The sequence below is a fragment of the Protopterus annectens genome, chromosome 2.part1 (assembly GCF_019279795.1).
Source record: "Protopterus annectens isolate FY-2018-M chromosome 2.part1, PAN1.0, whole genome shotgun sequence".
Classification (NCBI taxonomy): Eukaryota; Metazoa; Chordata; order Ceratodontiformes; family Protopteridae; genus Protopterus; species Protopterus annectens.
Window position 1 is genome coordinate 998,606,116 of NC_056729.1, and position 13,010 is coordinate 998,619,125.

A 13,010-nucleotide genomic window follows, 5' to 3' on the forward strand; every position below is an offset into this window, starting at 1 on the left:
AATGAAAAGATCTGATTATGTCCAGCAAGGCCAACTATGAGGTCAGGATAGCCTCACAAGCTAAGGACAATCACAAGGCCTTCTTCAGCTATGTCTGGAGCCTTAAAGGTAACACATAGAAGTGTGCTGAACAGGTGGTTAGTGGAGCCACCTTCACCCATTAGGGTGACATAGCAAATCTACTGGTTGTTAATTCACCTCAAACTTTACCCCCAGCTCCACCAGATAAAATCCTCTCCAGCATACTACCCCCAGCTATTAGCAGAGACCAGGTGCTGGCAATACTTACTAAAGTCAAGAACACTACCTCCATGGGTGTCGACATACCTCCTGGTGGCCACCTAAACAGTCTAGAACATGACCTATCGGGAACACTTGAGGCACGCTTCAACTACAGCCTTGAAACAGGCTACATTCCAATCAAATGGAGGACTTCAATAGTCATTTTCCTCCACAAGGGAGGACAGATCCATCAGTCTTACAATCCTAATATGCAAAGCTATAGAACAAATTATCATAGAAATGATAAATAAGGACATTGATAACCTACAGATGCTGGACCTATCACTTTGTGAAGGTAAGGTTATACCTACTTAATCTGGTAGACTTCTTTCAGAGGGCTATCAAGGCAATGAATCAGGAGAAAACAGTGCCTACTCTGCATCTTGACCTAGCTAAAGCATTAGACACAGTACTCCAGTCAGGCATTGTTGACAAGCTCTATGAGAAAGACATAAATCCCTACATAAGTTACTAAGGTTACTAAGTTGCCTTCCTATTCATATGCCCCCCCATAAAGATGCCCATGATACCCAAGACCTACTGTGAATGGTTTGGAGTGCATAGCTAGGCTTGTAAGGGCCCTAGTGGTCATTAGCCTAGTAACAACCTTTGAAATTATGAAGTAGCTGGGACCTGCCCTTGATAAATCTGAAATGGTTTAGGTCAAGAGACTGTAAGCTAGCTATAGCCTTGATTATTAATTCCATTATGATCCTTTCCATAGACTTTAATATAAGACGGGTCAGATGTATGGGTCTATAATTACCTGGCTCCATTGAAGCCTTACCTTTGTGCAAAAACATGACTGTTTCTATCCTCTATTCACTGAGCATGAAGTCTGTTTTGACACTGCTATTGAATAACTTCTGTAGGAGGTCAGACAAGTCAGTAAGCAGCCTAGGATATCATCTGGTCCCACAGACATAGTGTTTTTAGCTTTATAGAATGCCTTGAGAGCTTGTTCTTGGGAAATTTAAAAGGGGGTATAGATATGTGATCTGAGAATATTGGAGGGGAGAAAAGGGATGAAGTTTGAGCTAAATTTGTCCTCTAGTAGATTGGCTATGGGTCTAAGTACGTGTTATCATTTACTATTAGCTCAGCATAGTGCTGATGATTGTTTCTGATATTTTTAACATAATTAAAGAAGGTTTACCTTTCACCCTAATGGCTATTATTATCTCATGTTTGCCTTTGGTTGATTTGGTCAGGGTGCAGAGTTACTTGTTAAGTTTAGCAAGAAAGCTATTAACATCTTGAGAGTTAAATTTATTTTTGCATGCAATTAAGTTTTTTGTTTGCTTGTTTGTTTAGAGCATGTTTATATTAGGGATTACCTGAGGTGTATTCTTAAATTTGACATTGTATTTATTTCTGTAGGGGACAGACGCAGCTATGCAGCTATTTACATATGCATAGAATTTGGCGGTAAAGAAGTCTGCATTAGCGGTGGCATAGCCGGCCTTAGGCATAGGTCAACTAGGTGGCCACCTATGGTGCCACTCTAGCAGGGGCACTTTTCCCATATTTATTTAGTGTAGGTAGACCAGGATGGGGGCACCAGGTAAAGTGGTGGGGGGTACCATGGAGCCCTTTTGCCTAGGGCACTAGTTGACCTAAGGCCACTCCTGAGCAGTGGGGTCAAGATGGAAGTGGCTTTTGAATTTAGCCAGGTCATCACTCAGTTGTAGTAGATTAGCCTTTGTATAATTTCTGATTACTGAGGTATTGGGAGATGCTTCAGGCTTCAATCTTATGGTGAATGGAATTAACTTGTGTTTTGATCTGATCAGGAAGGAAACTGCAATTAGTGAGGAGAAAGCTGCCCTATATTAAGGGCCAAGTCCAGGATTTAATTGCCCCTGGTTGGAGTGTGGACTAACTGTTTCAGGGAGTTTCTATTGATTCATAGGTTCATAGTAGTCCAGAATCCCTGGCAGTACATGTTTGAGGTTGTATAAATATCCCAGCTTATGGAGAAGTTGTTGAAGTGTTTGGCTTAATACATATGAAGTCCAAAAGAGGGACAACAACGGGTCCTGTAGTTAGCTATAATATGATACAGGGTTTTGTTAAAAATAAGTTGTACATGGAGGAGTTCAATGTTATTATCTTGTTTAACAAGGCAGGAGATAAGTGTTAAGTCATTTTGCAGCTTCATCTATTGTGGTGGCCATAGATTACTTTCCATGGCTTTGAACCAGACCTCTGTGATGATGCATATATAAATGTTTTCCAGGGTAAAGACTGTTTTAAAGGAGCTGAGTTTATTTTTAAGTCTCCTAGATTTGAGCAGCAGTACCTTTAATATTATTCAGCTTCTGTTTAGTTATACTGGAATGTTTAGAAGACTGACATTGCCTAAAAAAGTCACCATGGTGTGAAAAGGAATTAGCCAATAAAGGAAAGGCTTCAGGGTAGAGGTGTAGACCATCACTGGAAAAAAGTTGGGACTTTCTACCATCTCCTTTCAGGTTGATATATATCTATATCTATGTATATATATATATATATATATATATATATATATATATATACATACATATGTGTGTGTGTGTGTGTGTGTGTGTGTGTGTGTGTGTGTGTGTGTGTGTGTGTGTGATTTATACATATATGCTACCCCTTAGAATTGTACCAGAAGCTAAGTCCATTCTTGAAATCAATCTTTTTTTCCTATTGCAGAATCATTCTTTTTGATGGTAGAATGCTGCTTAAGGCTAGGCTCATATCAGCTTTATAGACATATTCTGAGAGCTCCAACATGCCTTCTCTCTTTGTATAGTCAAGGGAGGTATTTCCCAAGTCATTTGCAGCCATGTGCACTATGACTGTATCATATGTGTACTTGTGGTGCATGGACTTTATTGCCAGCATGATGTGATGTTACCTGGCAACTGACCATTACCCTCTTTTTGCATAGCTTGGAGAGCGGTGCTTCGATGTATCTCACTACTCAGTCACCTAAGACTACAGAATTGGTTGAGTGGAGATTTAAGTTTAATGGTGGGTGCTGCTTGAGTCTGTGAGGTCGATGAGGGTATTTTTTTTCATAGGTTGCATTTAGGAGGCCAGAACATCATGATGGTAGAAGATAATGAAAATAACGTTTTGGTAATCCTTTGTTACTCTGCATTAACATGACTAGTCCTCTATGAGTAATTTATAATTAGTTTTATAATGTAAATATTTGTAAATACATCATAGGATCATAGAAGATTACCAGGCTAATGGCTCTGGGGCCCTTATAAGCCTAGCCAAGAGTTTATCCCCAGAAAAGAAACCACAATCAGCACCTGTTGCCCCTGTCAGTGGAACCCCTGGGACAAATCTGTGGTTACCCATCCACTCATCAAGGTTGCGCTTGAAGATAGTCAGCGACATATTTTGCTTGACGTGTAGGGGAGTCTATTCCAGACACAGGGCGGCCTCTGGGAGAGAAACCTGTCTCTCCAGCAGGTTTTGTTAATGTCACATAATAGATTTTAGCCTTGTGATAGGGTACTATGCGAGGAGTTAGACTTACGGATATGGAGCATCTTTAGTAGAGTAGTGTCTGAGATTGCCTTGTAGGTGAGACACAGGTCACCTCTGAGAAATCTGTATAATACAGAGTAGAGTGATAGTGATTTGAGCCTGTCCACATAGGACAGGTGTTGGAGGCCATAGATTCTCTTTGTGAGGTATTTTTTGTGGCCTTTCCAGTTGGTACAGGTGTTTGGAGAGGTGCATACCAAATGGGGTGTTGTTCTCAATTATTGGCCTAATGAAGGAAGAGTACAGAGAGGTAATAATCTCCTTTTTTCTGGATTTAATCCTTTTACTTATGAGATGAACCAAGTAAAAGGCTTTTCTGACCACTGCCGCTACATGATGGTCAAATGTGAGATTGCTGTCAACTTGTGAACCTAGGTCTCTCACCACAGGTTGTGTGTTTAGGGAGTTGCCGCAAATGTGGTAATAAATAGGGGTCATGTTTTGCTGAATGGTATGATAATACATTTTTTTGCCTTTAACTTAAGGCCATGACTTTGGCACCAGTCATTTGTTGCTGTGAGACCCTCTTGAAGTATGTTAACATAATTTGGGGAAGACAATGACAGCACCCAACTTACAGTCATCCACAAACTTGGCCAGCCACAGGCCTTTTGTGTTTTCCTGGACCTCAAAGAAGTAGATGCTAAAGAATAGGGGTTCCAGGACAGATCCCTAGGGGACACCACTAGTGACAGGTCTGCTATCGAAGGTAGTGGCACCTATTTTGACCTTGTGGGTCCTATGAGTGAGCCAGTTAGCCACCCACCTGATGAGATAGGGATTTACACCAAGTTCTGTTAGCTTTTCAATGATGACTGAGTGGGGGATTGTGTCAAAGGCTTAGCCAAGTCAAGGTAAGCTTTATATACTGACTTTCCCTCATCCAGTGCCTTGGTGACAGTCTCAAAAAAGTCAACCAGGTTCAACAGGAAAGATCTGCCTTTGACGAATCTGAACTGGGTGGGGGTCAAGTGCTTGGAGATTGCCTATGTCCTTGTTTATGAGGCCCATAATAATACGCTCCACAGCCTTACAGATCAGACTTGTCAAGCTAATGGGGTGATAGTTACCAGGGTCAGTAATGCCAGAATCTTTGTGCAAAGGGATAACCATGGCAGTTCTCTAATCTGCTGGAATGAAGCATGTACTTAGGCTATGGATGAATAGGGTGTTCAATGGTGAGGCTAGTTCTTGATGGAGATGTTGCAGAATACAGTCTGGGATATTATCAGGTCCATAGAAGCTGTGTTCTTTGCCTTGGATAGGGCCTTTAACACTTGCTCTATGGAGATGTGAGGTGCAGGGCAAGTATCGGGGAGGTTGAATGGGCCTTTAAGGGGGGACAGGGGGGTGAAGTTTGCACTAACCTATCTGCTAGCAGGTTGGCTAAGTCAAGAGGATCAGTGTAAGTGGCACCATTAAGAACTAATTCTGAGCAAACCTGGACATTGCCATGGAGGTTTCTGGTGTAACTGAAAAAGGCTTTGTGGGTAGCCTTTGTTTCGGAGGCTAGCTTCGATTCATAACTGGCTTTGGAGGATTTCACTCCTGATCTAATTTGCTTGTTGAGGCTAAGGAGGGAGTTTTTCCAATTAGGAATTTGTGCCTTTTTACCCTTGGACAACAGTTTCTTCCTTTTATTGTAAAGCCTGTTTATAGAGGATGTCCACCACACAGGTTTGTGTTTCCTTGAGGAACAGGTTTTAGTTCTGTTGGGTATAGCTGAGTCCATGCAGTTGTACAGGTGCTTGTATGCTGCACTGGCATACTGTTCAGCATATCTGAGGGGGTGGTGGTGTGAAGCTACTGATACCTTACCTTAGAAGGTTGTAGTCAATTTCTGAGAAGTTTTTTAGTCTGGTTACAGCTGGGGGGGGGGGGTTGGACAGGATAGACACTTCAAATGAGAAAGACCGATGGTCTGATCTCACCAACAAAGAACTTACTATGGGAGTGGTGCAGCAGTCACCCATGTTGGTGAGAACCAAGTCTAGAATGCCATCTCCCCTTTTAGGGGATGAGGCAAGCTGGTCTAGCACATTAGAATCAATGAAATCAAGGAATTGTTGGGTGAGTGCATTAGAGCAGGAATAGTTAATCCAGTTTATGGTGGGGTAGTTGAAGTCACCAAGGATCAGGGTGTTAGAGGGTACCTTGATGGACTCAAGTAGGTCCAGATAGGAGGAGTGGGTGTCCTGAGTCATGGAGGGGGGTCTATAGCTGGCTATAACTTGGATGAGTGTCTTTCCAATTGTCAATTTCAGCTGGAGAAGTTCTAGTGCATCATGCTGGCAAGCCAGTCTGGAGGTGTGCTTGTCTTTAATAAAAATAAAAACTCATTTTGGGGTCAGAATGTGTGGAATGAGGTATAGCCTGGTAAGGCAGGGATGCTCTCAGCAGCCTTGAACCAAGTTTCACTGACTGCACAGATGTTAGCATTTTCCAGTGCTAGGAGCACCTCCAGCGAGTGCCTTTTCAGGTTAAGACTCCTTGTGTTAACCAGCATGACCTTCAATCTGCTTTTTGACAGAGCTTTTATGTTGGAAGATTTGTCTGTAGGACATTGCCTAAAAAAGGCGCAATGGGGGAGGCAAGAGCCTTGGCCAGAATCCTGAATCCCAGGAGTGATAAGTGGAGGCCATCTCTAGCAAAGCATCGAGGTCTGTCAACCATGTCATCCCAGGCAGACAGATACTGGATCCCCTTGGAATGACACCAAAAACTAAGCCAATTGTTGAAGTCAATTATTTTTTGTTGGTATTGTGGTATAATTTTTGGTGAAGGTAGGATGCTGCTTAGGGCTAGGGTCATACCTGCCTGGGACACATACTCTGACAGCTCAGTCATGTCTCTCTTCATATAGTCCAGGAGGTACATCTCAAGTCATTCACCAACATGAACAATGAGACTTAAGTGCGTGCATGATGTAGTGGATTCTGGCACCTGACAGACAACTGACCGTGATCTTCTCCTTGTCAAGCCTGGTAAGGGGGACATCGGTGCGTCTCGCAATTGAGTCGCCAATGACAAGTATGTTTGGTTTAATGTTGTGCTTTATGGGCTATATAAGTTTATTGTTATGCCTTATGGGATGTGTTTGTGTGACACTGGTGCATTGTCTGCCTTCTGTGATGTGTTTGGTGTTGTGTGTGGAATGTCTGTGAGTGTGTTTTAGAGGTCTCTGCTGTTTAGGTAAGTTTTTATTGAGGACCTCTGTAAATGTGGGCATGTGCTGTGCTTGGCTATGTGATATGGGTGGTGTGGTGTTTGTGCTGGCAATCTCCTCTTTGTCAGGGCTACTGACTGATGCTCAAGAGAGCATGGATTCCAGTTTACTGATATAGATGCTTCTCTCACAAGTAGAAGAATTATGTACTAGGAGAAGATGGCTATCAGTGAACATGTGGCAGTTGCTACCATGTCACAATATGCCTATGTCGACCAGGCTGGCTGGAGAAACTGATGCGAATTATCCAGGCATAGTGTTCTGAAACTTGGATGGACTTGGGGAGAGAGGGTTTTGATAAGGGTTTGTCCACAACAGTGTAGACCACAAAAACATTGTTAAATGTAAAATAACTGGTCTGAAGCTCAAGTGCTAAAACCAAAACTAAGACGGTTAGAATAACAGACAAATTTAATCAGGCTACTAACAAGCAGTAATAAATGCAGCAGAATAAAACCACTTCACCACTTAACAGTAAAGAGGAAGAACACAATAAATAAATTAAGTGTAATTTTTGTGTGTGTGTGTGTGTGTGGATAGGGAAGGAACAGAAGATAATTCAAGATTAAGAAATGAAGAAACTAAGGTGGTTGGCCTTCTCAAATGCTCTGTCTATATACAGTAGAATGAGCTGATGAGATGGGACTGGGAGGAGTGCCCAAATTCAAAGAAGCAAGGGGGTAGTCCTACCCAAATAATCACCCTGTACTCAGTACAGTAAGCAAATTAATGGACTCCAAGGAGTGTCCAAAATCAAATTTACAGCAGGGGCGAGAGTTTCCAAAGACACTAAATTTAAGAACACACCAACACTAGGGTGGAAAAAATGCAGACACCAAGAAAAGCAATCTCAAGCAAATTAATAAATGCAGCACAGTTTCACAAACATGATAGTGGGAGGGTGGAAAAATGCAGACACCAAGAAAAGCAATCTCAAGCAAATTAATAAATGCAACAGTTATGTTAACTAAAACAAAATGCAGATACCAAGAAACGCAATCACAAGCAAATTAATAAATGCAGCACAGTTTTCTTGGCTATCATTGATAACAGATTAAGTGCCAAAAAATACACTTATAGGCTTTCTATATCCAGATGTCTTTTGAATCAGTCACAGTTAGGCAACAAAGAGAAGCTAAAATACTAATACTGTCTCACAGAATTATAACTCCTTATACAGTAGTATAAAGGAAAACTTAAGAGCCTCAGATATCACAAAAAGCTGTGCTCACACCTTTGAAGGCTGGCTTCAAAAGAAGGTAGACAACATCTGCTATGAAACCAGCTGCTGTGAAACCAGCTTAACAGGATCTAGACAGTGACCAGAAATATCAAGCAAATAAATAACAGCTTATGTATTCTTGATTTTAGCTTTGATTGTGTCATTTTGTCTCCTATTTATAATAACTATAGATTTGCACAGTAAAAATTTTATGGATATTAAAATTTTGGCCATATCTGAATGCCTCAAGTCTCATTTTCACTGGTATCCTGGCTATATATCTAAATTCCCTCCATTTAATTTACATTGAGGCAATTCCACCACTAAACAACCTGGAAACTCTACATCTGTTTTTTTTTTGTTTTTTTTTGCAGATGGCTGCACCATTTTAATCCAGGATCCTATAGTGGATGTAAACAATTGTCCCTCCTTGTTACAGGAATTTGCACAGGTGTCAGGGCTAGATTTAAACAAGAATAAAACTATGCAGTTTTCAGCAATCCTAGCACTTAGCTCTTTTCAATGTTTGGCTCTAGTCCTATCTTAAATATCTAATCATTACATTGTACTCACCCCAGTGCAGAGTGGTTGCCTTCAACCTAACCCCATTCAAAGTGATTTTGTGAGTCCATGCATGGCAGAAGTTTTGTCTCTCTCTACTAAGAAGACTATCTCTTATCAAGATGTATGTTTCTCTCTTGCTCTTGCCGTTTCATATTTTTTTGTCATCTCACCCACTCCCCCAACATGAACTGCTCTGGAAAACTTTGTGTCTATTGAACTAGTTTATCTGGATGAAGAAATGGAGCAGACTTAAAGCAACAATAAGGTGCATCCCTGCAAGAGATTTTTGCCTGAGAATCTCAAAGAAAGAGATTTCTCACCTACATAGTCACTGCAGCTCAGCTTCTGGGATATGACAAGGGTAATCTCCTCATCTGGGCAATCCTGGAAATGAAGATACTGGAAGCATAATCACCTTGGGTAATAGGTCTGTATGGCAGATCCATCCTTAACACATGACAGGGCAATACTACAGTATATGAAGAGCACACGTGGTGCTTTAGAAGGATGTTGATAACCTACCTTTCTACTATGATGCTATAAACTTGTCACATTTTACTGAGAAGCATGGTTAAGCTTAATAAGGCACCTTGGGTTGATAACTTTATATTCTACTATGATACTATATGCCCTCAAATGCCTCAAGAGGGTCTACAGGATGGCTATACCCCATGGGGATTTCTAAGACTAAAGGCAGAGGGATGGCCTTGGTTGAGCATATATAGGTAGTCACTCTAATATGAATGACTAAGGACATTAGATGGTTGGAATACATGCTGCAAGAAAAGAATGGGGTAAGGATTTTCTCATATTTTACTTGTATGGCAGAAAGATTGGGCTTTGAGAGCATCGATCATTGGCAATACCCTAAGGTTACAGTATGACATCCTCTGTTCGGGTTTCCAATAAAGGGCTTCCTTTCCTTTCATACTTTTAGCCAGTATGCTAAGGACTGAGCTAGCAGGATGACCTCGCACTGACTGTGTCATGAAGTCAAAGGAGATATTTTCAGAAACCATTAGTAAACTACCCAGTGAGGTAGGACAGACTGGCCAGGACTCATTCAAAGTGATTTTGCTAAGACAGAAGATGTACAGGTAAGTAAATGAGAAGGTATTTTTTTCTTTATGGATGAGTATTGGTCCTCTGCACACAGGACGTCTGAAGAAGTCACTACAGTTTCATACATATCATATGACTCTGTCTGAATAGAACTTTTATACAAATTCTGGAACTACAGGGTCATTCACGAGCTGTGGGGCTAAGTTACCTAGATGACCACTAAGATGACTTGGCTTTCCATTCCATTTTCTTTACTTTAGATCATCACCTTCTACAGTGGAGGGGCAACCAGGCTAAAGAATGGTTAGTACAGCTATCAGCTTGAGTGAGAGCCTTCATTTCATTTAATAGAAAACCCCAGATGTGTTAAAACTCTCAGACCTACAGACATGGCTTCTTAGGGTGAGCAGCACTCTAAACAAGGTGTGTTTCATCTAGGCAGGGTCAAACAATGATTTCTGCATACAAATCCTAGAAGATGCTGGAATCCCATGGGGTGAGTACTGGCTTAGATGTTACCACCAGCTATGTAAAGAATACACAATGAGTGGCAGATATATTGGTAACTTGTAGGTAGATTTTGCCTCTTACCTTTATTATAAGCATCTGCTGATTTATGCTGAAACATTCAGTGTCACTGCCATTTATAACTGTGTCAGTGGTGCAAAAAGTAGCAGACTTGCTTTGGGTGAAGGCTGTGAGTTCTATCCCTACACCAGGTAGATTGATAGCTGACACTGGAATGCAGTATAGGGGGTGCTGCACTCCTGAATGTGCTGTCCTTCAGATGACATGCTATACCAAGACCCCCATCTCTTTGAGTTGGTGGCAGCTCAATTGGATGTAAAAGATCTCACAGCAGCCATCAAAAAGATTAGGCAAAGTTTCCTGATGCAATGGACACATTTCCCCCAGTAGTGTAAATACTACCTCGAGTCTCCCCTGTAAAGATGCTTATAGCCTGGCAGGACTAACCTGGTCAACAAAGGATAAATAAATAAAATAAATACATTTAAGGATTTGTGTTTGCTTGTAAACCTTGTCTTAATATTGTGTGGGCCATTATTTCTTTGTATGTATGTTTGTATGCTTGTATGTTCTTTATTGCTATTCATTATCTGACATTCCCACATTGTTGATGTTCATTTGTTGGCTGCTATTTCCATTTAAATAAAGTTTAAAAAAGCTAAAATAATTTTATGCTACTGTTAGTGCAATCTGAGTCTACATTCAGCTGACTCACTTAGTCATTAGACCTATCTTACTGTTATCAATTATTATTTAATGAAAAATTTAACAAATGGGCATTAGTTACAAACATAATTGAATTTCATATATTAATCAAGATTTGTCCATAAAAATCCTTTAAAACATATAAAGCTCCATACCAGGAAAACATAATTTTAATTTGTAAGGGAAGGAAATCATACACCTATCTACTGTTTATGTTATTATTCTGTATAATTTGTAAAAATATTTCTTCTATCTATCCATATTTAAGTTGTCTGATTGTAGTTTGTGTTGATGACAACTATAATTCACATAATTATTATTTATTAATATATTGGTATTTCATTAAACATATGTCTAGTAAATGATGAAGCCTTAAAGAAGGAATCGCAAATCTTCCGAAAGCTTGGAAAAGAGCTTAAGACACATCTTGTCTTATCAAGGTAAGGAACCATTTTGAATAGAATAACATCAGTAATGACAAAAGCAAAATGTCTGACCTTGTTATACTTTGTGCAAGCTCTGAGCTTGCAGACCAGTATATGTTGAAGTTACAGTGAAATAATCTCCTTTTTTGTCGGACACAGTTAATTTTGCTAATTTTTTTATTTTATTTGAATTGTTCAGCAGGGTAACACAATGATACAAGATGGACCATTTCCTGACATAGCCTGGTTTAAACATAGAACGTAGTTTAAGTAGCAATGTGATTACACTGATCATATTTTTATATAAACAGTTACATACATTTAAAATGTTTAGTAAGTTTTCAGAGGCAGTTACACCTAAGGCTTGAATGATAAATGTTATTTTATCATAAGACAACTATATAAAGTGGTACAAAATCACACCAGGAGATTAATGGGATGAGAAGCAAACAATAATAAATAAGACTGGCTCTTAATTATGAAAGAATGTAAGTTAATGGTTAAGTTATTTAGGTGAGAGAAGGCTCAAATTTGAGCATACAAGGAAAATCTGTAAGGTGAAATAAGGAAGAAGGGTTTGAAATGGTGAACAAATATTACAGTTTATTAACTGAGCAACACAATATTTAGATTGTTCAGTCACATGGTAGGAAATTGTTTAAAAATCTGTATGCAACCCACAATGAAGGAAGTGTGTGCCAAGTTTTAGATTTTAGAGCAGATTATTCACTTTCACTGCACTGTGGTTTATTGTGAGGTTTTATTAGTTAACCAGTGCATCACAGGTATGTGAATGAAGACTGTAGCAGCAGTACTGGGATGACTGTGTCAATCTGACTGCAAGGTGGAGGTAGGAGTAAATTGTTAGTAGTTTGCAAATGAAGTGACAAAGGCAGCCTTTTTGTTTAATAGGTAATCAAGTTGACTTTTGTGGTATGGATGAATGATGCTTATAGTAAGCAGCTAAGTAAATAAACAGAAATGTCATGCAAAAAGGTAATCTAGCCAGCTCCATTACTGTAGTGGGATAATGCCCTTACTACAACCAAGCTTGTGTGTTTTTGATTTGTCAACTTATTAATACCAGCTACAATTATGATTAAGTCATATCTTGCCTTATGGGAACATAGGAGCACAGAAATAATACTAGACAAGTGATCACAGGGACCGTAACATGGCTATGCACGTACATCTTTAAGTAGCTACACTTAGAACTTCTTGCCACCTTTGTCAAGCACATAATATTTCTTACCTGCCAAATGGAACAGAGCCTTACACGACGTCTGGTGTAAATTTGTGTTATCAGTCAGCTAGCATTAAAGGTAGCCAAAGCAGTACTTTGTTCGACCTGTATTAGTAACTTATCCCAAAGGGATGGAATAAATTCTGTGAGGAACCTGTCCCTCCAGTAATTGTAGTTCATGTTTTGCTGTGTGTCTACTGCATGTGTTTGTTGAAGCAC

General features: G+C 40.0%; 1 protein-coding gene across 1 annotated transcript in view; it reads left to right on the top strand.

Annotated features, from left to right (window-relative positions):
- The window catches only part of LOC122794927, a 1,846,783-nt gene extending 1,835,020 nt beyond the window's left edge, over nucleotides 1-11,763 (top strand). The window contains exons 13-14 of the mRNA XM_044063520.1: nucleotides 11,482-11,563; nucleotides 11,751-11,763. Coding sequence (XP_043919455.1) covers nucleotides 11,482-11,563; nucleotides 11,751-11,763 — 95 coding nt within the window. The remainder of the gene's footprint in view (nucleotides 1-11,481; nucleotides 11,564-11,750) is intronic.
- The last annotated feature ends 1,247 nt before the right edge of the window (nucleotides 11,764-13,010 follow it).